Source organism: Bufo bufo, chromosome 2, assembly GCF_905171765.1.
Source record: "Bufo bufo chromosome 2, aBufBuf1.1, whole genome shotgun sequence".
In the NCBI taxonomy this organism is placed as follows: Eukaryota; Metazoa; Chordata; class Amphibia; order Anura; family Bufonidae; genus Bufo; species Bufo bufo.
This window is the reverse complement of record NC_053390.1, coordinates 256,746,987-256,771,902: the sequence shown is the minus strand read 5'-3', so window position 1 is coordinate 256,771,902 and position 24,916 is coordinate 256,746,987. Positions and strand designations below refer to the sequence as shown.

General features: G+C 43.1%; 1 protein-coding gene across 2 annotated transcripts in view; it reads left to right on the top strand.

Moving 5' to 3' along the window:
* The window catches only part of LOC120988767 (serotransferrin-A-like), a 136,692-nt gene that overhangs the window by 72,911 nt on the left and 38,865 nt on the right, over positions 1-24,916 (top strand). For both annotated transcript variants that reach the window (XM_040416459.1, XM_040416458.1), the window contains exon 9: positions 7,437-7,585. In XM_040416459.1, the coding sequence (XP_040272393.1) occupies positions 7,437-7,585 (149 nt within the window). The remainder of the gene's footprint in view (positions 1-7,436; positions 7,586-24,916) is intronic.

The window sequence follows — 24,916 nt, the reverse complement described above, 5'->3', positions numbered from 1 at the left end:
TACCACATGTGTGACACTTTTTTGCAGCCAAGATGAGCAAAGGGGCCTAAATTCCAATGAGTACCTTTAGAATTTCACAGGGCATTTTTACGCATTTGGATTCCGTGAGGGGTATGGTGAGTTCATGTAAGATTAAATTTTTTGTCACAAGTTAGTGGAATATGAGACTTTGTAAGAAAAAACAAAAAAACAAAAAAATAATAATTTCCGCTAACTTGTGGCAAAAAAAAAAAAATCTTCTATGAAATCGCCATGCCCCTCAAAAGTGATCTTTATAGCGCCGCAGCGATTTTACAGTGTTTTTGCAGTGATCAGAAAAAAAAAATTCTGTCACTGCGGTGGGGCAGACTGAACGCAAGTGTGCGCACAAGATCAGGCCTGATCGGGCGAACACTGCGTTTTTTGTAGAGCCTATAGAACATGTCCTATTCTTGTTCGCAATTGCGGACAGGAAAAGGCATTTTCTATATAGTTCTGGCAATGTGCGGATCCGCAAAATGCGGAAAGCACATTGCCGGCGTCCGTGTTTTGCGGATCCGCGGATCCGCAAAACACATATGGACGTCTGAATGGAGCCTTACAGGGGGGTGATCAATGACAGGGGGGTGATCAGGGAGTCTATATAGGGTGATCAGGGGTTAATAAGTGACAAGGGGGGGTGTAGTGTAGTGTGGTGATTGGTGCTACTTACAGAGCTGCCTGTGTCCTCTGGTGGTCGATCCAAGCAAAAGGGACCACCAGAGGACCAGGTAGCAGGTATATTAGACGCTGTTAACAAAACAGCGTCTAATATACCTTTTTGGGGTTAAAAAAATCGCATCTACAGCCTGCCAGCGAATGATCGCTGCTGGCAGGCTGTAGATCAACTTCTCAGCTGCGCGTCGCTGTGAACGCGAAATCTCGGCTCTCGCGAGAGGACGCGTAGATGCGTCAAGGAGGAATAACCCGCCCGCCCGCAGGACGCATCTCTGCGTTAGGCGGTCGGGAGGTGGTTAAAAGGGGATTTATTAATAGTACAGGGAATTATACATAAAAAGCTAATTAACTAAGGCTACTTTCACACTAGCGTTTTGGCATTCCGTTTGTGAGATCCGTTCAGGGCTCTCAGAAGGGGTTCAAAACGGATCAGTTTTGCCCTAATGCATTCTGAATGGAAAAGAATCCGCTCAGAATGCATCAGTTTGCCTCCGTTCAGTCACCATTCCGCTCTGGAGGCGGACACCAAAAAGTTGCCTGCAGCATTTTGCTGTCCGCCTGACGAAGCGGAGCCAAACGGATACATCCTGGCGCACAACGTAAGTCAATGGGGTCGGATACGTTTTCTCTGACACAATCTGGCACAATAGAAAAAGGATCCGTCCCCCATTGACTTTCAATGGTGTTCATTGATCCGCAAAAAACACTAGTGTGAAAGTAGCCTTACTAAAGGACATGAACAAATGGAACATACAGGTCAGGGGTAGAGAAGGAAGTGCCTAACTGGCTATCTATGTACAGTCTTATATACTATACATTAGGGTTGTCCCGATACCGATACTAGTATCGGTATCGGGACCGATTCCTAGTTTTCTCGGCGGTACTCAGCCGCCGATACCCCGCCCCGATACATAAATAGAATACTATGGGCGTAACTATGGGCGGGGCCCGGTGCAGTCACTGTACTCTTACACCGGGCCCCGCCGCTCACCAAAGTATTTATAAACGTGAATCCTTATCCTGTTATTAAGTTGAACTAACGCTGCCCTCTCCCATGTTCCCCTGTATCCCCCTGTATCCCCACAGCACTTACTTAAGCTTCCATAGCAGGCAGAGCAGACGGCAGCAGTAACGTCACTCACTGACGTAGAGCGCCTGCTCCTCCCACTTTATGAGTGAAGCAGGCGGAGCAGACGCGCGACGTCAGTGAGTGACGTTACTGGTGCCGTCTGCTCTGCCTGCTATGGAAGCTTAAGTAAGTGCTGTGGGGATACAGGGGGATACAGGGGAACATGGGAGAGGGCAGCGTTAGTTCAACTTAATAACAGGATAAGGATTCACGTTTATAAATACTTCGGTGAGCGGCGGGGCCCGGTGTATTGGGGGACACTGTTATGAGGGGGATCTGTGGATGACATATAGCAGTGTCATCCACAGATCCTCCCCATAACAGTTCCATCCACAGATCCCCTATAACAGCACCATCCACAGATCCCCCACCAAATAACAATGCCATCCTCAGATCCCCCCACCCCATAACAATGCCATCCACAGATATCCCACCCCATAGCAGTACCATCCACAGATCCCCATAACAGTGCCATCCACAGATCCCCCATAACAGTGACATCCACAGATCCCCCATAACAGTGCCATCCACAGATCCCCATAACAGTGCCATCCACAGATCCCCCATAACAGTGCCACCCACAGATCCCCCATAACAGTGCCATCCACAGATCCCCCATAACAGTGCCATCCACAGGTCCCCCATAACAGTGCCATCCACAGATCCCCCACATGACAGTGCGTCATCCACAGATCCACAGATCCCCCAAAACGGTCACATGACATTTAAAAAAAGTATCGGTATTCGGTATCGGTGACTACTTGAAAAAAAGTATCGGTACTTGTACTCGGTCCTAAAAAAGTGGTATCGGGACAACCCTACTATACATGCACACAGACATAACCCATACAGTGCCCATCCCTGGAACACCTCCCAGATACTGTCTTAGCCAATCAGCACAGCCCATTCATAGTCTGTAGATACAGTTGTAGAGGTTATCACCTTCCTGTAGGTGGCATCCTTGAGACCAGAGCTGTCCTTCCTCTAAAGGACAAACAGACTTGCAGAACAGATCACCAATAGCAGTGGCTCCTGCCAGGTCTGGAAGCATCTTCAATCACGTGTTCACAGGTGTGCTCCTTAGGGGGAAAGACCTTGTATTGTTTCCCAGGCATGGTGATTTCCCAGATTAAACAGCAGTGTCTATAGTTTGTTGAGCAGATAGGACTTGTCCACAATTGCTTTGTGGGAGAGTTGCTTAGGTATTTAGGGCCCATTTTCCACTCTGCTGTAAAGACCTTAAGTCAGGAGTTAATAAAATGTTGGGCTTCCAATAGTGACATATCACATATAACTCTGAGACCCCCGTGATCACTAAAACGAGGAGATGGAGGCACTCACATAGAGCGCTGTATCTCCTTGCTGCTGGAGACAGACTCAAGACGGGTTCATAGAGTTTCTGTTGAGCTCATGTTCAGCAGTAAGGAAAGAAACATTCTGTGTGAGTGCTTCTATGTTTCAGTTTTAGCAATGAACAGATTTCTCAGCACTCGGACCCCCACCGATTAAAACCTTTGATACGAGGGGTGTTCAATAAGTTAGCTTCCCCAGCATGTTCTGTCAGTGTAAGAGAGGTGACCTTGTCTGTGCAGGTTGAGACATGTCTGGACATGCAACACACACAGTTAGGAGTTCAGTCTGATGAAAGCACTGGAAGTGACAGGATGGCAAGTGCGGTACAGTGCAGGTCTACAAAGAAAGTAAGGGATTTGGAGCTACGTTCCGTGTTTACAAATTCCTTACAAAAGAAGCCTAAAGAAATCCATGAAATTATGATTTCTGTATATGGTGATGATGAACCTTTCTACTACCAAGTAAAATTTTTGGCCAAGCAGTTTAAATGGGGTAGGTAATCAATTAAAAATGACCCCCGTTCAGGACGACCTGTCAAAGCATCACCAGAGTAAATGTGCTGTAAAGTGGAGGCCATGATTTTGGAAGATCATCAGGTCAAAGTCAGTGTTATAGCCCATGAATTAGACCTTTCATTTGGCACAGTTTCCAGTATCATTCATGATGTCTTGATCATGTCAAAGGTCAGTTCCCGGTGGGGAGAATTTATACATTCTTAGAGAAAATCCAGGAGAATTATGGATTGTGAAACATGGGTCCACCACCATGATCCTGAGACCAAACAAGAGTCCATTTCATAGAAGCACAAGGGGTCACAACTCCAAATAAATTTTGTGTGCAGCAGTCAGCTGGAAAGATCATGGCAACAGTTTTTTGGGATACAGAAGGTGTTTTATTACTAGAATTCATGCCACACAAGACAACAATTACTGGAGACACCTATGCTTCAACAATGAAGGCATTACGTGAGGTAATCAAAGAGAAACACCGCAGGAAGTTGTCGGCTGTTGTGTTGCTGTTTCACGACAATGCGCCAGCTCACAAGTCTCGGAAATCTTAAGCTGCTATTATGTGGCTTCATGGAGCTTAAAGAGTAACTAAACCTTTATATGAACTTTTAATATGTTGTCCCTAATAAAACTATTTGTAATATGCTTTATTAATCAATTTAGTATTTTTCTTATACTTTTACTTTCCTAAAGCTAAGTGCTAACATGCAGTTCTCTTAGCTTAGTGGAGCAGGCAGAAGCAGGAGCCCGCTCTGCTCAGCTAAGGCTACTTTCACACTGGCGTTTCTGGGTCCGCTTGTAAGATCCGTTTCAGGGCCCTCACAAGCGGCCCAAAACGGATCAGTTTAGCCCCAATGCATTCTGAAAGGATAAGGATCCGCTCAGAATGCATCAGTTTGCCTCCGTTCAGCCTCCATTCCGCTCTGGAGGCGGACACAAAAACGCTGCTTGCAGCGTTTTGATGTCCGCCTGACGATGCGAAGCCAAACGGATCCGTCCTGACTAATGGGGATGGATCCGTTTTTACTGACACAATATGGTGCAATTGAAAACGGATCCGCCTCCCATTGGCTTTCAGTGTAAGTCAAAACGGATCCGTTTGCATGTTCATGGTAATGCAAACGGATCCGTTCTGAACGGATACAAGCGTTTGTATTATAGCTGCGGATCCGTCTGTGCAGATACCAGACGGATCCGCACCTGACGCAGGTGTGAAAGTAGCCTAATCCTGGCATAGTACAGAGTACCCATGTTCTATACCAAGAGTTAGAAATCCTCTGGGGAGCATGGCCAGGAGAAACAGTATGCGCTCCTGCCCGTACTCACATCGCTGCTGCGACCCTATTGATAAAATGTGTACGGAGAACTGACGGAGGAAAATTTATTAATAAAGTATATTACAGATAGTTTTATTAGGGAAACATATTAAAAGTTCATATAAAGGTTTAGTTACTCTTTAATCATCCACCCTACAGTCCAGACCTGGCTCCCAGGGATTACTTTTTCTTTCGGAACTTGAAGACATTTCTGTGTGGGCAATAATTTTCTGATGATAATGCAGTCAAAGAGGCAGTAACATGGTTCCTGCAGCAGCAAGAAGTCTTCTTCTGTTCTGAGAGCATGCGATCAATGGAGGCGGGGTGGAATAAGTGTGTTAAAGTCGATGAGGATTACATTGAAACGCAGTTCAGTTTTCTCAGAAAATGATGTTTTCATGTTCAGGTAGATAACTTATTGAACGCCCCTCGTATGTAACTATAACATAGCAAGCAGGTACACTTTAAATTCAAAGAATGGCCACTAATGCACAAGAAAATATGGTTTGCCATTAGTAGAAATTGATTATTCATACATAAAAACTAATTCTCATTTTTGTGATGCCATTGTATTCGAAGGCTAAATGAGTGGTATGTTCTTCCCCTGTATGCTGAGAAAAACTCCTGCTAGCCATAATCTTGGCCGCAATGCATTGAGATCTGCAACTGAATTGAAAAGCACAACTGAGCAAAAGTAGCTAATACTGATATCTAGGGATGAGCGAACTTGTGTTTCAAGTTTGGCGTACAAGGTACGGATTCGGGTTTTCTAAGAATTCCGCTATGGATTCCGTAACCACGGACCATAAGTTACACCGAACATGAAAACAGAAGTTCGCTCATTACTACCTATATCCTTATGTGTAGGCAGGGCCCGGCGTTGGGGGATGGGGGGGGGGGCAAACTGGGCAATTGCCCAAGGACTCTAATGTGGAAGGGGGCCCCCTGCTTCAGGCTCTTCAGCTGAACGTCTGCGGGCGTTCAGCAGAAGAGCGTTCAGTGCAGATACGCGGCCAGCTAGTCTGCGCAGCTGCCAGCCGCGCTCCTTGTATTCGTCGGCCGCACAGTGATGGAGGAGGGACAGAGCGTCGCTCCCCCACTGTGATGTGGCCGCCAATGAAATCACAAGGGGAGGGGCCTCTGAAGCTGAAGCACCAATTAAATAAGCTAATAATTAAAAGAGGAGGAGGGAGGGAGCACAAACGAACCAAGGTCCTCTGCTGGCTGTTTCTAAGGTAAGGCAAGCCAGCCAGAGAGTGCCCAGTGAAGCAGCAGCATCTCCACAAGACCACAACCACCGCAGTCCCCTGACCCCACAGGGTGTAGCAGAAGGACTCATAATCATCAGGTATCCCAGACTGTCCATACGTTACACAAATGATTAGCCTGCCTAAAAATAAAGGCAGGCAAAAACATAAGTACCAGATGGGCCAGCAACATTGGGGTTAATGTGACTCATTAACCCCAATCTTGCCACTGCCATGTGTTAAAACATGATGGCGGTCACTTATTTTTGAGGCTTTTCTCAATTTGTCCCCATGTGCCCCACATTAAGGCCTCATGCACACGGCCGTGGCATATATTGCGGACCCGCTGTTTGCACATGGCTGGTGCCCGCATATTGCGGACCCACTGTTTGCGGGCCACGGCCAGCAACGGCCGTGTGCGTGAGGCCTTAGGCTGGGTTCACACTTGAGCGTTTTACAGCGCGTTCAAAAGCGCTGTAAAACGCTCAACACATGAAAACCAATGCTTCCCTATGGCCCTGGTTCTCACTTGAGCGTTTTACAGCGCGTTTGAACGCGCTGAAAAACGCCCTACGCTCAAACAAGTTCTTGAGCTTCTTTGGGGCGTTTTGACGCGCGTTTGTGGCCATAGGACACTGCAGTCAATCACACAAACGCGCGTCAAACGCGCGTTTACTATTGCAAAAAACGCGCATAAAAACGCGCGTTAAACGCGCATATCAAATACGCTCAGGTCTGAACCCAGCCTAAGTGACCTCCAAGTACCTTCTGAAAAAATGGGCAACATAGGGTTAATGTGAGTTACAGAATACAGATGAGTATCTTACTATTAGGGCTCATTGAGACGGCTGTAGTGCTTTGCGGTCTGCAAAACACGTATACCAGCCATGTGTGTTCTGCATTTTGCAGACTGCTCACGGTCAGCACTACGATAGAAAATCTATTTTACAGGGCCGCGGAACGGAACTACGGATGCGGCTCTGCACATCTGTGTTGTTGGTACATTATTACAAGATTTGGGGGGCCCCACTTTTGATTTTGCCCAGGGCCACATATTGTCTAAAATCGGCCCTGTGTGGAGGGTTGAGCAATGTCCAATGTACTATGATAAAGATATTTTGCTAAATATCATGCTTTTGTAATTATGCTGCATACTAAACCATAGTTGTACATGTCTATGTATCAGGGATCTCTCTGGACCACAGTGTGATTCGTTGGTGTTGTATTAGTTCAGCTGAGATGAGGAAGTGTGAAGACTGGGCGCTGAGTGTAAGATCGGACCCTCTGGTTTGTGTCCATGCAACATCTCTATCTGGATGCATTGAGATGATTAAGGTACACATACTGAATACAACCCTCCAGACTCCCTTTACTAAGGGCTTATGCACACAACCGTATTTTCTTTCCATTTTGTTTTTTTCACCGGTCCATTTGCGGAACGATTCACTTCAATGGGTCCGCAAAAAAAATGGAAATGACTCCGTGTGCATTCCGTTTCCGCATGTCTGTTCCGCAAAAAAATAGAACATGACCTATTCTTGTCTGTTTTGCGGACAAGCACAGGTATTGTTACAATGGATCTCCAAAAAAACTGATGCAATCCGGATGTCACACGGATGTCATCCGTTTTTTTTTTTTGGGCGGATCCGTGTTTTGTGGACCGCAACATACATATGGTCACGTGCATGAGCCCTAAGGGTCATTTATCTCACTATACATGCTGCAGTTTCCTGATAGTCTGAGTTTTCCCTCAAGTAGTTAAGTAATCTGCACCTTATAATCATTCTGCAATGGCTGGTATAGAAATCAGCTCTCCGTACACTGGCTTCCCGGTGAGCTGGTCCAGTGGCAGAAGTCCTGGTGGTGTCTCAGCAGTAAACATATCTATTACTTATGCGGCATAATAAATAACCACGCTGCCCAGCATACTCAGAAGAATGTCCACCCACTGCAACAGAAACGTGATATCACTGAGAATACCTAGACCAGTGTCAGTAGATTTATTATCTCCTTATGCCAGCTTTCTGATGAAAAAAAAAGTCGCAAACCCCGTGTTTGCAACTATTTAAATGCCATTGTGACAAACTTTTGTCACAATTGGCATTTCTATGCCGTCCTCGTCACTTTTTGAAAAGGTGGCATGGTGATGGTGGGCAGAGCCCAACACATTTATCTTCATTCATGCCAGTTTTATGGAGTAAATAAAGACAGAAATCTACGGCAGCTCTGTAGAATAACGTCCAGCATTTCTCTATTTTTCAAGAAATGCTTTAGAAGGAGCCCAACAAAATGTGCAAAGTTCGTAATGAAAGATAAAAGTTAGAAGGATTTAATTCTCATAAAAAGAAAGTTACAAAGTTTAGAAAGAGAAAAATATAGCACAGCAATAAGTCTTGAAAGGTTACAAGCAAGCAATTAAACAATTAAAATAAATGAAAAAGCTTATTTCCCCAAAGTAACATGTATGTGTGAGTCTGTGTGTGTGTTGAGAGCAACAGGTGTCCGTCAAAGAATGCTCTGCCTAGTCAAAGAATGAAGCCTTCTTTATAGTCTGACTCTCCATTGAGGTGTATTGTATCCTAAATTTAGCATTGTAACAGACATATATGGTTAGCTAGTAGAATCCCTTACATCATGGTTTCCTAATTTCTCCTTATAAGTCAAGCTAATAATTAGGGTTGTCCCGATACCGATACTAGTATCGGTATCGGGACCGATTCCGAGTTTTCTCGGCGGTACTCAGCCGCCGATACCCCGCCCCGATACATAAATAGAATACTATGGGCGTAACTATGGGCGGGGCCCGGTGCAGTCACTGTACTCTTACACCGGGCCCCGCCGCTCACCGAAGTATTTATAAACTTGAATCCTTATCCTGTTGTTAAGTTGAACTAACGCTGCCCTCTCCCATGTTCCCCTGTATCCCCCTGTATCCCCACAGCACTTACTTAAGCTTCCATAGCAGGCAGAGCAGACGGCAGCAGTAACGTCACTCACTGACGTAGAGCGCCTGCTCCGCCCACTTTATGAGTGAAGCAGGCGGAGCAGGCGCGCGACGTCAGTGAGTGACGTTACTGGTGCCGTCCGCTCTGCCTGCTATGGAAGCTTAAGTAAGTGCTGTGGAGATACAGGGGGATACAGGGGAACATGGGAGAGGGCAGCGTTAGTTCAACTTAAAAACAGGATAAGGATTCACGTTTATAAATACTTCGGTGAGCGGCGGGGCCCGGTGTATTGGGGGACACTGTTATGAGGGGGATCTGTGGATGACATATAGCAGTGTCATCCACAGATCCTCCCCATAACAGTTCCATCCACAGATCCCCTATAACAGCACCATCCACAGATCCCCCACCAAATAACAATGCCATCCTCAGATCCCCCCACCCCATAACAATGCCATCCACAGATATCCCACCCCATAGCAGTACCATCCACAGATCCCCATAACAGTGCCATCCACAGATCCCCCATAACAGTGCCATCCACAGATCCCCCATAACAGTGCCATCCACAGATCCCCATAACAGTGCCATCCACAGATCCCCCATAACAGCACCATCCACAGATCCCCATAACAGTGCCATCCACAGATCCCCCATAACAGTGCCATCCACAGATCCCCCATAACAGTGCCATCCACAGATCCCCATAACAGTGCCATCCACAGATCCCCATAACAGTGCCATCCACAGATCCCCCATAACAGCACCATCCACAGATCCCCATAACAGCGCCATCCACAGATCCCCCATAACAGTGCCATCCACAGATCCCCCATAACAGTGCCATCCACAGATCCCCCATAACAGTGCCATCCACAGATCCCCCATAACAGTGCCATCCACAGATCCCCCATAACAGTGCCATCCACAGATCCCCATAACAGTGCCATCCACAGATCCCCCATAACAGTGCCATCCACAGGTCCCCCATAACAGTGCCATCCACAGATCCCCCACATGACAGTGCGTCATCCACAGATCCCCCAAAACGGTCACATGACATTTAAAAAAAGTATCGGTATTCGGTATCGGTGACTACTTGAAAAAAAGTATCGGTACTTGTACTCGGTCCTAAAAAAGTGGTATCGGGACAACCCTACTAATAATAATATGCTGACGTAGGAGAATTCCTAATCTTTCCAAATGCTATTGTCGTCTCAACCTGTCAAAAATTGACACTTCACACAAGTGTTGACCTTTCATGGTCCTTAAAATACCCTATCCTACTAAAAAGTGTTAATATGTTATTTTACATTTCCCCCTGATTATGATTTGAAATATAAATCTTCAATCATAACCTCCTAATCTAACGCAATTACTCATCATTCGTATCTCATTCGTATCACATTCACTCATTGACCATGTTATAGCACTTGGTTGTTTGATCAATTTTTGATTCAGTATTCCATATAGAATTGGTATACTGAGTTCTTTTTAACATTTCTTTCAAAATGTTATCTCCTTTGTTAATTTCCTTCTTTATCTTATTATATGTTTTCCTAATCCTATACATAACAAAAACTTGATAGATAATACACAAAAATATAATAATAAATATAATAATAATAGGATGGGATAACGTATTCTCAACTGCTGTTTGTGTAGAAGATTTTGACCACATATTTACAGATTTCTTCAATTTTCCCCATCAAGATGTTCCAGACATGATATTCCATTCATGTTCTATTTCTGATAATTGTCCTTGTTTATGATTAAATGCAATTTCTGCTTCTTTTATTTGTTCACTTAATATTTTTAAAAGACCTTTATCTTTTTTAATTTCTTTTGTCCACTCATCCCACGGAAATTTGTCAATTTGAGTGAGATTAAATTTCATTGGAAGGATTTTCAATTGGTGATGTACACAAGAAGAAAAGAATGCTACAACCTTTCCTTTCTCAGACATCACTTGTACACAAACTTTGTTTGGACCAACTTGAGTTACCAAATCATGAATTGAGTATACATTCTCAATTCGTGCATGGCAAGAAGTTTGATTATGGAAACAAGAATGATAAATCTCCTTATCTTGTTCCGGTAAACAGATTATTTTAGAAACAAAGTGTAAACATGAAGAAAGATCCAATTGTTCTATATGAGTACCATCATATGCAAATTCCGTATATTGCAATTGATAAAAAATCAACTGTGTTTCACTCACGGGAACTCCTAAAACAGTTACTGGAACTACCATTTGTTCTCTTCCAGCTACTGGAATCAATGAGGTAGCTATACATGTGTTCTTATTACATCCTAACCACTTATTTACCCATAAATCTATGTGTCTCATACTATAATTATATTCCATAGGTAAATTTTCCAATAAACCAAGTGGAGTAATTCCACTTTTTAAATTCGTAGAATATTCTATTTGGATTTCCATACATGCCCTGGCTACTTCTGACTCTTGTTCACTTTGGATCAAACCTAAAGTAACATCTTGAAGATGTGAAACTGAAGATCCTAAAACAACTACAGAATTAACAATCATTTTCTCTAAAAGTTGGTTTAGACTTTTCTGTACTTTAATTCCTTTCTTTTCCAGATAACCTATGGTTTTTAAATCTGATTGTAATGAATTTACATTCATTGTATTTATCAAGCTTCCAAAGGTACCTATTCCTCCTAAAATACCTTCTACTATACCTCTTTTAGTTCTGGTTTGCTTGGAAACACTCTTTTTAAACCATCTTTCTAAACCTTCCTCCATATTAGCAAGATGCTTTCCACATTTAGGATATTTTGATGATATTTTCCAGTCTGATATATTAAATGTCCACATTATGGTGACATATTTACCATTCCTCAAAAGAGGCTTGGACTGGAAATGGTTAATCTGGAAAGGACTAGATGATTCAAATTTAACTTTGGTACAAATATTTTCTGTAGGTGACCATACAGTAACATTTACAGTTTCACATTGTTTATGGTTGTTTATAGTTAATATGCAACACTGATAAATTCCTGAATCTTTAGGAGATGGATGATCTTGATAAAATATGAACTTTTTATCAAACCATTTCACATTCCCAGATTGACCTTTATGAATCATGTTAGTTGGACCATTAGAGAAACTACCTAAAAATACCTCTCCTTTTGTCCAAGTTACCACTGATTCAGATGGAATCTCTTATCTTGTGCTGCATTTTAAATATAACGGATTAGTTTCTTCCTGAATATTTACCTATGTTGGAGAAACTTGAAGTTCGGGATTAATAACATTTGTTCCTATGAAGTTAATGGTTATGTTAACTACAACAGGTTCCCTAATTATTTGGAATCTCCAATTTTTCACCCAATCTTCATCAACCTTTCCTGTTATGGGAATAATTGATGGATCCATTATTTTTACATAGTTCTGGGTTTGAAACCAAATTTCCTCTCGAGATTTTCCCACTTTTCCTAATGCTATCTTATCATTTGTGAGATCTCCGGACCATGTAGCTGACTCATTTCCTTTTATCACAATACTCCAGTATAATACATCTATTGATGTACATTGCCATGAACCAGTTCTATTGTTATGTATGAATGTTCCTTGTAATTGTGTGAACTTTGGTTTGGGTCCTGCTGTTACATGTAATTCAATGTGTGTATCATGTCTGAAGTGTATTTCAATACAACAGCTAGCACCAAAACCCATACAAAGACTTCCGGAAATGTCTCTGGAATTGTCCTGAATTTGTTCTTCCAGAAAATCCTCAAGACGAAATCCTCTTCTTCTTCGTGCAAGGATTGAAGTCTCTTTGTCATGATTACTCTTTTTATCATCAAGGAATTCTGCGAACGTAGCAGTTGTAAATATCATCATCAACAATGACATTCCCATCATGAAACAGCTTTTCTGAAGACATCCTTGTTTGTTGTGGATTGTGTATAACGTGAAGAGTTTGATTCCCTGTGAAGAAAAGCAGTATCATTATTTTGGTACATACAATTTACACTGATCAACATGTACCCACAGTTTTTGTTGTCTGCGAGTATTCTTTGAAGCATTTGGTGCTCTTTGAACCAAAATCATTACTTGTCCCCTAGTGTCAATTATTTCGAAGGGACCTTCCCAATTGCTTTCCCAAGGTCCACTCTTCCTGAAGGTCTTAATCATTACACAAGCACCTTTTACAAATTTAGAAGAGTGAGGTGGGATCATGCGTTGCATTTTAGATGCAGCATATGGAAGAATTGTACTTAAATTCTCCTGCAATAACTGTAACCACCTGGACCTTGCTATTGCATCTTCTTGAGGTGTAGACAAGAATGGTTCGTTTGGGAATATTAATGGCATTGTTCTTCCCGTCATTAATTCAAATGGAGTATACTGTGTTGTAGAGGAAGCGGTTCCTCTTATACTCATAAGAACAAAGGGTACTGCATCAACCCATGTATTTCCTTTCTCTAATAACATTTTTGCAATTCTTGTCTTAATTGTTCGGTTCATTCTTTCCACAATGCCTGCAGATTGTGGGTGATACGATACATGGAACTTTTGTTGTACTCCTAGAATAGCACAAACTGTCTGCATGATTTTTCCTGTAAAATGACTTCCTCTGTCCGAGGTAATCATTCTTGGGATCCCCCAAGTACAAAACACATGATTTACCAATGCCCTTGCTGTAGACAGAGCATCATCTTTCCTGACAGGTAAGATCTCTACCCATTTTGAAAATACATCCACCACCACTAATGCATACCTGAGTCCATGTTTACCTGAAGGTAGAGGACCAATGTAGTCTATCTGTAATGTAGACCAAGGACCATCAGCAGGTGCAATTCGTAAAAGTGGAGTTTTTTTTCCTTTAGGTCGTGGATTGACTTGAGCACAAATGAGACATGACTGAACAATATCTTGGACAGTCTTCTCCATTTTGTCCCAATAAAATTTCTCTTTGAGAACTCCTAACAATTTTTCCTGACCCAAATGACCTAAACTCTCATGATTGTATTTGGGGAATTCCATTTGTAAATGTTTTAGGACAACAGGACGCAATTCCCCCTGACAGTCATGACACAAAACCCCGTTTTCACAAACAAAGGGAGGTTTTGGATCAACCTGAGAAGCAGCAAGGGACGAATCCTTCGCTTGTTCTTCTGCAAAAGAAGGAAAATGCGTGTCTGTTTTCCTCACTGGTAAAGCTTTCAAAGATTCAATTTCTTCCTTCAACTCTCCTGTCATAGCTGCTTCCTTAGCCAATGTGTCTACAGTGTTGTTTCCAATAACTAACTCATGTTCGCCTTTCTTATGTGCTGGGACTTTGACTATAGCATAGCTATTAGGATTTTTTGAAGCTATTTTGAATATGTCCTTGAGTGTATCACTATGAACCAAGACTTTGTTAGAGGAATCTACAAATCCTCTCCTCTCCCACACTGGTAAATAGTCTGTCAGTGACCTCACGACATATGAGCTGTCACTATAAATTACCAATGGATTCTTGTTTTCTTTCTCATCCATTGTCAGTACAGTCTTGACTGCTTCTAATTCTGCTCTCTGAGCTGAATAGTGTCCTGGCAGTCTATGCTGAACTGCATATCCTCTTTTAGGATACAAGATAGCATAACCTGTATAGTACTTTCCCCCTGAACAGTATCTTGAACCATCAACAAATACTGGTTCATCACTGTTCTCTGCATCTCTCCTAAACAAGCTAGGATATGATTCATAAAATGTTTCTGAACATTCATGAGTTTTCCCTTCATACTGCTTTAATTGAGGAAGTACATACTTGGCCTTGTGATCAATCTCAATTTGTTTTGATGATAAGGAAAACAACCAATGTGCAAATCTTTGATTTGACACACCTGGGAGGTTTTTCTCAAGGAGAAGTTTTAGTGTGGAGTGAGGAGTCTGCAGAATGATTTTGTTAAATCCAACAATGTGTTCTGTTGCCTTAAAGAGGACCTTTCACCGATTCTTACCCTATGAATAGAGTTGAGCGAACACCTGGATGTTCAGGTTCGAGAAGTTCGGCCGAACTTCCCGGAAATGTTCGGGTTCGGGATCCGAACCCGATCCGAACTTCGTCCCGAACCCGAACCCCATTGAAGTCAATGGAGACCCGAACTTTTGGGCACTAGAAAGGCTGTAAAACAGCCCAGGAAAGAGCTAGAGGGCTGCAAAAGGCAGCAACATGTAGGTAAATCCCCTGCAAACAAATGTGGATAGGGAAATGAATTAAAATAAAAATTAAAAAAATAAAAATGAACCAATATAAATTGGACAGAGGTCCCATAGCAGAGAATCTGGCTTCACGTCAGCAGAGAATCAGGCACATGGTCTCAGATTAGTGAGGCTAGCAGGACCTTGTGAAAGGACTGCTCCTGCGCCGTCCTCGGACGCATCCACCTCCACAATAAAAGGTTTCTCCTGATCAGGCTGGATTAGAATGGGAGCCCTACTGAATGCCTTTTTTAATTTTTCAAATGAAGAAATGGCCTCAGTAGACCAATTCTCCAAATCCGCCCCTTTCTTAGTAAGGTCGGTCAACGGTTTAGCAATTACAGAAAAATTCATAATAAATTTACGATAGTAATTGGCGAAACCTAAGAACCGTTGTAAGGCCTTTAAGGATGAAGGTCTTACCCATTCCTTAATTGCTAGTACCTTACCAGGATCCATCTTGAAGGCGTGAGGAGTCAGAACATGCCCTAGAAACAGAATCTCCTGCACACTAAAGACACATTTCTCTTGTTTAGCGGATAGCTGATTCTCCCTCAACACCTCTAATACTTGTCTAACATGAGACACATGGGATTCGAAGTCAGGAGAGAATATCAAAATGTCGTCAAGATAGACAATAACAAATTTACCTAAGAACTCCCTAAGAATGTCATTCATGAAGTTTTGGAACACAGCTGGGGCATTGCTGAGTCCAAAAGGCATTACCTGATATTCAATGTGTCCTACCGGAGTATTGAACGCCGTCTTCCATTCGTCTCCCTCCTTGATTCGGATTAGATTGTATGCCCCTTTCAGGTCAATTTTGGAACACCAGGTTGCCCCCAGGACCTGGTTAAATAAATCCGGAATCAATGGGAGGGAGTATCTATTCTGGACAGTGATTTTATTTAATCTCCGGTAATCGATACATGGCCTAAGACCACCATCTTTTTTCTTAACGAAGAAAAACCCCGCCCCCATAGGAGAGACAGAAGGTCTAATATGCCCTTTACCAAGGCTCTCCTTAATATAATCTTCCATGGCCTTGCGTTCGGGCATAGAAAAATTATAAATTCGTCCTTTAGGAAACTTGGCCCCCTCTACTAGCTCTATGGTACAATCATAAGGTCTATGGGGGGGGTAGAACCTCCGGGGTTGGTGATGAGAATACATCAGAATATTCTCTAACAACAGAGGGTAAAGTATCAGACTTTACTGAGACCCCAGCCTGTACCACGGACAGGCACGAGTCACACTTAGGCCCCCATCTCACCAACTCCCCATTGGACCAATCTATAGTGGGGTTATGTAGTCGGAGCCAAGGCAACCCTAGTACCACCTCAGCAGGTAGGTTCTCCAGGACTAGAAGCGAACATCTCTCTGAGTGGCACACACCCACGGTTAGAGAAATCTCCGAGGTACATAAGCTCACCGTACCACCAATGAGAGGAGTAGCATCAATAGCCATGACATGGATAGGAGTTGGTAAGGCAAACATAGGAATACCCAATCTTACAGCATACTCAGAGTCAATAAAGCTAGCCGCTGAGCCAGAATCAATAAAGGCCTTACCCGGCCATTTATCTACTCCCAGAGAAATCGTAATGGGTACCGAAAGCTTACATTTAGAAAATTCAGGGTGTACCTGGTCTTTAGGTTGCCTTGCCTTAGGAGACTTGACAGAGAGGACCTTCTTAGGACACTGGTTGATCCAATGGTCAGAATCTCCACAGTAAAAGATTCCCTCAGGTCATGCCAACCTGCATGGGTTCCTCGGTGGAGGCCTCAGCATTGTCTCTGGGATAGGCCTCTGGCTGGACCACCATCTGGGAAGAGAACTGTTGTTCCTGTCGTCTCTCTCTAAACCGTCGGTCAAGTCGGACAACAAGGGTCATCATCTCCTCTAAGGTCTCTGGAAGTTGATAACTGACCAGAAGATCCTTTAATTTATCAGACAGACCTGACCTGAACTGACTCTTCAGGGCTGGTTCGTTCCATCCTGAGGGGACACACCACCTTCTGAATTGGGTGCAATAATCCTCCGCTGGTAAATTGCCCTGAACCAGTGCCTTTAGAGCCGTCTCGGCTACTAGAGCCCTGTCTGGTTCATCATAGAGGGTACCTAGGGCCTGAAAGAACCCCTCCACAGAATATAAACAACTGGCGCCAGCAGGTAAAGAGAACGCCCAGTCCTGGGGATCACCCTGTAATCGGGAAATGATAATGCCCACGCGTTGACTCTCGGGCCCAGAGGACACGGGGCGCAAACGGAAGTAAAGTTTGCAACTCTCCTTAAAAGAGAGAAACTTCTTCCGGTCTCCAGAAAAGGTTTCTGGGAGCTTAATCTGGGGCTCAAAATGCGGACTGGAGGCCTGAGGAGTGGAAGAGCCTTGCCCTAACTCAAAAGAGCTGAGTTTTTCCCCTAACTCCTGCACCATCTGCGTCAGATTAGAGACATAGTCAATCAGGGTCACCAGAGGATTCATAATACAGTGGTTATTGGGCCTGTTAATCTGTAACGGTCGCGTACACACACACACAGGGGAGAAGGGAAGTGACCACTGCGCTCCACCCTTACCCCTGGCCCTGCCTACTTGCCTCGCGAGTCCTAATGACAGGGGACAACTGGACGGCAATCCCTAACTTCGAATAAGTGCAGGGATGACAGACAGACAAACAACAGGACGTGAACGGACCGAGTCAATACCAGGAAAGCTACAAAGTACAAAGGATTAAGCAAAGAATGATCAGGAGAAGCCGGGGTCAAATACCAGGAGAGCAGAGAAGTACAAGAGGAGTCCTAAGAGAGTAGTCAGGTGGGAGCCGAGGTCACAATACCAGGACGGATGCGCAGTACAGGAGGATCAGGCAAAAGGATGGTCAAGGAACAGGATCAGGTAAGTATTCAGCAGTCCAACAAATAGCCAGGAACCTAGAAATTAACAGGCAACCTTTTGCCAGCAGGCTGCCTGTATTTATAGTGGGGAGTGAGGGTCATGTGACGTGGCCAGCGTCACATGACCGACAGACCAACCAGTCGAGCACCGAGTGATCAGCTCGGCGCTCAAGGCAGACTTAGGAGCAGGGAGCCACCCAGCTAGTAAAGCCGCCCTGGGAATGAGGTCAAACACAGATCCTCATTCCCAAAGCTAAGCAACAGGTCTGCGGGCGATGGGGGACCGAGTGCACCTTCGGAACCCCGTGACATAAATACACTTGGTGATAGCTTGTGCTGGCGCACCACAAGTCACAAAATGGCCGCCGATCACCCCAGAAAAAAAGTGATCTAAAAACGCTCTGGGCAGCCTCAAAAAAGTGAGCAAGTCAATAATAGCACTTCAATGATCCACAGCTGCAGATCGATCACAGAATGAAGTCTTTTGGAGGAGTTAATCTGCCTAATCTCGCCCTAACGTCGCAGCTGCAACCTCTCCCTATACTGATCATAGCAGAGTGACGTGCGGCGCTACGTGACTCCAGCATAAATAGAGGCTGGGTCACATGCTGCACTGGCCAATCACAGCCATGCCAATAGTAGGCATGGCTGTGATGGCCTCTTGGGGCAAGTAGTATGACGCTTGTTGATTGGCTGCTTTGCAGCCTTTCAAAAAGCGCCAAGAAAGAGCCGAACACTGAACCCGAACCCGGACTTTTACGAAAATGTTCGGGTTCGGGTCCGTGTCACGGACACCCCAAAATTCGGTACGAACCCGAACTATACAGTTCGGGTTCGCTCATCCCTACCTATGAACTAACTATACAGACATGTGGAGCGGCGCCCGGGGATCTCACTGCACTTACTATTATCCCCGGGCGCCGCTCCGTTCTCCTGCTATGTCCTCCGGTATCTCCGTTCCCTAAGTTATGGTAGGCGGAGTCTGCCCTTGTTCTTCTGTAGCGCTGGCCAATCGCATTGCATAGCTCACAGCCTGGGAGAAAATAAGCTCCCAGGCTGTGAGCTCTGCGCTGCGATTGGCCAGCGCTAAGGCAGACTCCGCCTACCATAACTTAGGGACTGGTATCTCCGCCTACTATAACTTAGTGAGCGGAGATACCGGAGGGCATAACGGCAGAACGGAGCGGCGCCCGGGGATAATAGTAAGTGCAGTGAGATCCCCGGGCGCCGCTCCACATGTCTGTATAGTTAGTTCATAGGGTAAGAATCGGTGAAAGGTCCTCTTTAACAGCAAAATAAACACCCACCAAATGTTTTGCACAAATTTCAAACCCTTTTTCCACAGGTGTGAGAAGCTTAGAGAAATAGCCCAAAATCCGCCATTCTCCCCCTTGCAACTGCAAGAGTACAGCTGACACAGCCGTGTCTGAGGTGTGAACCTGCAAAGCAAAAGGTGACTGAGTCATAGCTGTTGACAATGTTGGAGAATTTTGCATACTTCGCTTTAAAAGTTCAAATGCCTTCTGTTGTTCCTCTTCCCATGGTCCAAAAAAGTCATCATCATTATTTTTCAAGAGATCATAAAGAGGTTTAGCTTTTTCTGCAAAGCCTTCTATGAATTCTCTGGAAAAGTTTACCAGACCCAAGAAATGTCTCAGAGCCTTGTGTGATGTTGGAATGAGAAGAGAAGCAATAGCTTCAACCCTTTCTTGAAGAGGCTGTCTCTTTCCTGGACTGATTAACACTCCAAGATATCTCACTTCATTTTGCAACAACTTGACTTTTTGGGTATTCAATTTTAAACCTGCTTCATGCAATAATGAAAACAATTCTGCTAAGAGAGACAAATGCAACTTTGGCTAAAAGAATATCATCAACATATTGCAACAGACAATCGGGTCTTGAAAATTTGGACAATACTTTTGCAACTGCCTGATGAAATATGCTAGGTGATAAATGTGCTCCTTGAGGTAATCTGCAAAATACATATTGCTCATCCATGAAATTAAATGCAAATTTGTATTGACAGCTCTTTGCAAGAGGAATGCTGAAAAAAACATTACTGATGTCTAAAACAGAGAAAAACTTTGCCTTAGCATTCAGTCGTGCCATTATGTCATGAGTATCTGCAACAATGGGTGCCACATTTGGGGTATACTTATTCAGCAATCTTAGGTCCAATAACATTCGGTATGAACCATCAGGCTTCACAGTACATCACAGTGGATTGTTTGTTACTGAATTTGCCTTTCTAATGACACCTTGATCAAGCAGTTCCTGTATGATTTTAGACATGGGACCAATTGATTCAGGTGGCAATTTGTACTGCTTTTGGGGAGGAGGGTCTCTCCCCTCCACATTGACTAATACATCTTTCATTGTGCCCACATCATTCCTGAATTGTGCCCACAAAGAAGGAGTACATTGTACAATTTCTTTTAGAACTTCATCATCACCAGTTTCTGGCCACAAATGTTCAGAAGAAACAACTTCGGTTAGGCAAACAGTACCAACATGACTGTATTCAGTGGGATCAATGACTACAGGTTTAGATCCATCAACATCTTTCCAGATCACCTTATTTCCTAAGTCAATGACCCAACCCCATTTTTTCATTAGATCAGTTCCTATGATGTTTTCAAAATTAGTACTATGCCAAATGTCTATTTTAGTTTTCAGATAGCCTGGTATTTCCAAATTAACATTCTGTGCTAAAGTTGCTTTAGTTCCGCTCTTTCCACTAAAACCAACAATTGTACAAACAGGTGCATTTGGAGTAAGAGGTAAATCCTGATTAGTCACACTTAATTGAGCTCCTGTGTCAATGAGAAATGTCACCTCTTTGCCCTGTAAAGATCCCCTTACAAAAGGTCTCCCACACTCATCTAATGAAACTGGAGCTACTAATTCCAAAGGACGAGGGGTCAGAGTTCGTTCTAGTCATGGGGAAGGTAACAAACCAGTTGTCTCCTCACTCTTATTACCATACGATTTCCCCTTGTACGAATTATTCAATGTTAATTCTCTAATTTGTCTTATTAAAGGTGCATATGGTGATTGTGACTGATCCTGCTTTGGAGAAGGAGCAGTTGGCACAAAACCATTTTCTTTCCCTGCATTCTGTGTCTCATTTAGGAATTTCCTACATTGCCATTTTAAATGTCCTATTTTCCCACAATAATAACAAGTAACTTGTCCTCTTTGAAATGACACCTTTCCTTTCTGTTTATATTGGTCTCTTTTCATGGGAGGGTTTGATTTAGGACGATTTGAATTTGTTACCTGATTTTCATCCTTTGTTTGGACTGCAGCAACTTTGACCCTTATACTACTTTGTTTTATTGATCTCCTTATTTGATCAATAAATGTTGCTGCTTCCTGTAACGTAGGCTTTCCTAGTGCTAACTCCCTGGAGACTGGATCAAGATATTTGAACCGTTTTACAAATGACTTTATCATTGCAGTGGGTTCAGAATCATCCTCAATTTCCATGACCATTCTAACGCCTGTTCAAATTTTATCAAGAATGCAAATGGATCATCCTGTAAAGTGGGCTTTAACATGTCAAGGATTTCAAATGTAGGAGTAGATTCTCCAGTAGTAAATAAAAGTAGTTGCCTCAATCGATCTGCTGGGGAACTATGTATTATTTCACGCTCATCATTTGTTTTTGGCGTGGTCTCTAATCTCCTTGCCATATGTGAGGGAAGCCATACTTTAAATACTTTGTTTTTCTGTTCATTATTTAGATTTAACTTATCAGTATTAGATTCAAAGATATCAGCATTGTGAAATGCATCCATCTTATCAGTATAAGCTGGGATATCTTTACAAATTTTTATTAACTGATCATGTATTTTTAAATTTAACTTGGCTGCCCTGTCATGTAATTTCCTCCTCCTGACTTCCTCAGCCTCTATGTCTTCATTTACATCAGCTGGACTAGTGTCTGGAATGTAGGACGCACCCGTATCTATGCCACTTTTTGTAATAATAGAAACTTTTTTCGTACGATGGCATAATTTTGATATGAGCTGTGTCCTAGTTTCCATCTGATCTTCCAGATCTTCAATGTGTTGTGCCAAAATTTGACACTTTGGACAATCATTAAAATCATCCTCTTCTATGTGTTCCTGTGTGTCTGTATCATGTGTGTCTTTATTATTCACACATATACTATGTGTCTGAGTCTGTGGCTGCCTATCTTCAAGAACCAATGTATTGAATATTTTCACCATATGTAATACATTCCTGAGCTTCTTCTGCAATTTATCCATACATAACAACTGTTTGTCAATTCTTATGTTTTCTTCTTCACATTGACTATATAAACTTGCCCATAATTGTGCATTAGTATGCCTACTTACAACTTTAAACTCCAATTTACTTTTATCTGAATAAGAATTAAGAAATTCCATTACTTACTCAGGTACTTGTCCTTGATGTCTCCTTCTTACGTCTTGTTCCCACAGTCAATGGAAGGATCTCTGTGTAGTGTCCCCTTCTTACGTCTTCTTCCCACAGTCAATGGAAGGATCTCTGTGTAGTAAATTCTTTCCTCAAAGGCCTTCGTCTGTATTACGTCTGGGAAGTGACACTTGCAACAGATGTGTGGCTCTTTTCTTCTTCTATAGGTTCGTTGTTGTTGTTTTCCTGAAGCTTATACTAATAATAATTACTCTCTTGGGCCCACCTCTTTACAAACTGAAGGAATTCAACAAAAATCCGCTGGCTCGCCAATGTAGAATAACGTCCAGCATTTCTCTATTTTTCAAGAAATGCTTTAGAAGGAGCCCAACAAAATGTGCAAAGTTCGTGATGAAAGATAAAAGTTAGAAGGATTTAATTCTCATAAAAAGAAAGTTACAAAGTTTAGAAAGAGAAAAATATAGCACAGCAATAAGTCTTGAAAGGTTACAAGCAAGCAATTAAACAATTAAAATAAATGAAAAAGCTTATTTCCCCAAAGTAACATGTATGTGTGAGTCTGTGTGTGTGTTGAGAGCAACAGGTGTCCGTCAAAGAATGCTCTGCCTAGTCAAAGAATGAAGCCTTCTTTATAGTCTGACTCTCCATTGAGGTGTATTGTATCCTAAATTTAGCATTGTAACAGACATATATGGTTAGCTAGTAGAATCCCTTACATCATGGTTTCCTAATTTCTCCTTATAAGTCAAGCTAATAATAATATGCTGAAGTAGGAGAATTCCTAATCTTTCCAAATGCTATTGTCGTCTCAACCTGTCAAAAATTGACACTTCACACAAGTGCTGACCTTTCATGGTCCTTAAAATACCCTATCCTACTAAAAAGTGTTAATATGTTATTTTACAAGCTCCAAGCTTCAGTTTAGGTGCACGGACTGCTGGAGGATGCGCCTAATTTATGGCAAGGTTTCTGCCTCTCCATAAATTAGGAGCATCCTTCAGCAGAGCAGGGAATATCAAGACTTTCATAGAATACTTCGGTATTAATAAATCTCCCCCAAAGACTTTTAATATGGCCATAGACTGTTTTCTAAGTAACAACTATTCTACCTGACCTGCTCGTCAGTGAAGGAGACTGCTACTGTTACATGCAGTGATCTCCTCCACAGTTGGGGAGTAGTGATCGCTAATGCCATCGCTCGTCCCCATACAGAATCATCGTTTGCTGGCAGCAGAGGCTGTTTAGACAACCCGATCTGTTGCCAACAAACAATGATTTAAGTGTCTGCACCAACGATCTTAACGCATTTAGATCGTTCATCTGGTAATCGGTGGCAACTTTACACTGGCAGATTATTGCTAAGGAACGTTTGCACAAATGCTTGTTAGCGATGATCTGCCTGATGTTTGGGCAGTGTAAAGGACCCTTTTGTGTGCATGATTATTTATTTAAAGGTAATCTGTCGCCAGGAAATTCACTATGAAAATGGTTATCCAACCCCTATAATGACCCCCTCAATTCCCGGGCACCTCATATAGGTTATACTTACTCCTCGGCACCTGTGTCACTCCTGATCCCTGCACGGCCGCCACTGCATCTTCCAGTCGCGCAGATCAAAACATCCGGTGCCCGGGAAGGGTGTAACAGCCAATGGCAGGCCGAGATGGGGACGGGCCTCCTTAGCTTCACCAGCGATGCTTGGGAGGATCTGGATAGGTCATCAGTATCTGATTGGTCCGACACCTGGTCCGCCGATCAGCTGTTTTTGAGAATTCACCAGCGCTCCTGTAAGCTCCACTACCTTCTCGCTCCGTACAGTATTAGAATGTATTGGCTCCGATGAGCCAAAGTTATTACTAAGCAAAGTCTTGCGAGACCTTGAGTAATAACTTCATAAATTGATTTCTACCGGAAAAAAAACATTTCCCAAACTTGAGTTTGGCTTAAAGTGGTACCTTGGAACTGAACCCGAGTTCGGGAAATGTTTTTTAACAGTATAAATTTATTTTTGAAGTTATTACCCGAAGTCTCGTGAGACTTTGTGAAGTAATAACTTCGGCTCATCGGAGCCAAAACATTCTAATACTGTACGGAGCGCTCGCTCCTGTACAGTATTGAAACAAAGTTTTATGCGAATCGACTTTGGATGTTTAATCCAAAGTCGATTCGCTCATCCATAG